Source organism: Naegleria gruberi, assembly GCF_000004985.1.
Source record: "Naegleria gruberi genomic scaffold NAEGRscaffold_176, whole genome shotgun sequence".
Taxonomy (NCBI): domain Eukaryota; phylum Heterolobosea; class Eutetramitea; order Acrasida; family Naegleriidae; genus Naegleria; species Naegleria gruberi.
Window position 1 is genome coordinate 8,641 of NW_003163161.1, and position 1,525 is coordinate 10,165.

The window sequence follows — 1,525 nt, forward strand, 5'->3', positions numbered from 1 at the left end:
GTGTTGATATAGAAGAATGATTTGTGAATTATTGTTCTCCCAATGATTTTAAGTATCTAACCTCATGGTTTGAATATAATCTTAATTCGAATTTAAAATTACAATAACCCTTAAAAAAATGTTTTCAGAATCAACAGCCTCTTGCTACTTTGATGAGCCTGTTATATTTGAGACTCTTTCTACTCGGCGTGAGGTCTTACTAACAGACAAACACTCCGATTTTACAAAATCCAAAACACCTTTTAGATACGAAACTACAATAGAATTCTCGAAAATGTATCAGTATCTGTTTTGGTTAAAAGTTATCTGGTGCATGATGATGGAAAATCTAGTGTTCCACTAACAGGATCTGGATTGTTGCTAACTCCAATACGTGAAGGAAGCAATTCAACGATTTTTATTGCAACTGCCCTACACTCCATTCTGCAATTTAGACACCCTCTAGTTGGATTAGAGGTACATTTTTGTAAGCACTCTTCATTGCCCATTTGTATTTTAAATGGTAAAGTTGTTAGTCATGGAAAACCCTTATCTCTGAAACTTTTTCCTAATGAAGATTGGGCAATAGTAGAACTCGATAAAACAAGTGGTGAAGTGTTTGATTTATTATTCAATAGTAATCAGCTTCCAGCAATCCCTTCCCTGTTGGTGATTCAACGACCATCAAAAGTAGAGAAAACAATATTGAGTGATAGATATTCTATGGCACTTTTTTCCATTCTTCTCCCAACCTCTTAACAACAAGGAGATATGTATGGGTATGGAACAATGCTTTCCGAGCAAGCACTTTTTCATACCTTATGCGATTGTTTTTGGAGCTATGGCTTTTAGTGTTGAAATTCCTTTCTTTGAGGAATGGTTGCTTTTAAAAGACATTGAGTTGATATACCAAGAAAAGCATTAAAAAAAGGTAAAATAATCAACTTCGACATTCCTGAAGGCTACTATTCTCCTTTATGCTTGTGGGAGACTTTTCTTTTGATAGTGCAGAATCTTAGCTCTACATGTCCTTAATTGTTTTTTTAAATTTTACTAATCATCAAAATTGGAAAGTTGATCTTTATTGGTGTGCATTCCCTTCACACAACTCTATTTTCCAATTAAAACTTATTAAATGCCAATCTTGGCTCTTCCAATAAAATTTCAGAATCAATATTTTGTCTTGGTGGTGTCATTGCCATAACGGTGTGTCTTCTTGTTGTTGGTTTTGTGGCCTCTTTTGGTTTTCCAATAAAATCATCATATACTTCATCACTCTTTTCTTCGTCATCAGTTTCAGATTGATTTGTGTAAAGATGAGCATGATGATCGAAGGCATCATGATAATGGTTTTGATTTTGATCATGCCCTGGATGAGCATTCTTTGGAATATGCTGAGCTTTAGCCAAATATAGAGAAACACTGTGTCCTGCATGTAGGTAATGCGTTGACTTATCAAAGATGATGTACAAGTGAACAAAAACTTCCAAAATTTCCACTGCCAACTCTTCCTCAAGTGTAACTGTTTTGTAAGCAAATTCTCTGG

The 1,525-nt window shown here is 34.6% G+C and overlaps 1 protein-coding gene across 1 annotated transcript in view; it reads right to left on the minus strand.

Moving 5' to 3' along the window:
* Positions 1–1,100: 1,100 nt before the first annotated feature.
* NAEGRDRAFT_76516 (uncharacterized protein) overlaps positions 1,101–1,525 on the minus strand; it is a gene marked incomplete at both ends in the record, with an annotated part of 1,033 nt that continues 608 nt past the window's right edge. The window contains one exon of the mRNA XM_002668524.1: positions 1,101–1,430. Within this exon, the coding sequence (XP_002668570.1) occupies positions 1,101–1,430 (330 nt within the window). The remainder of the gene's footprint in view (positions 1,431–1,525) is intronic.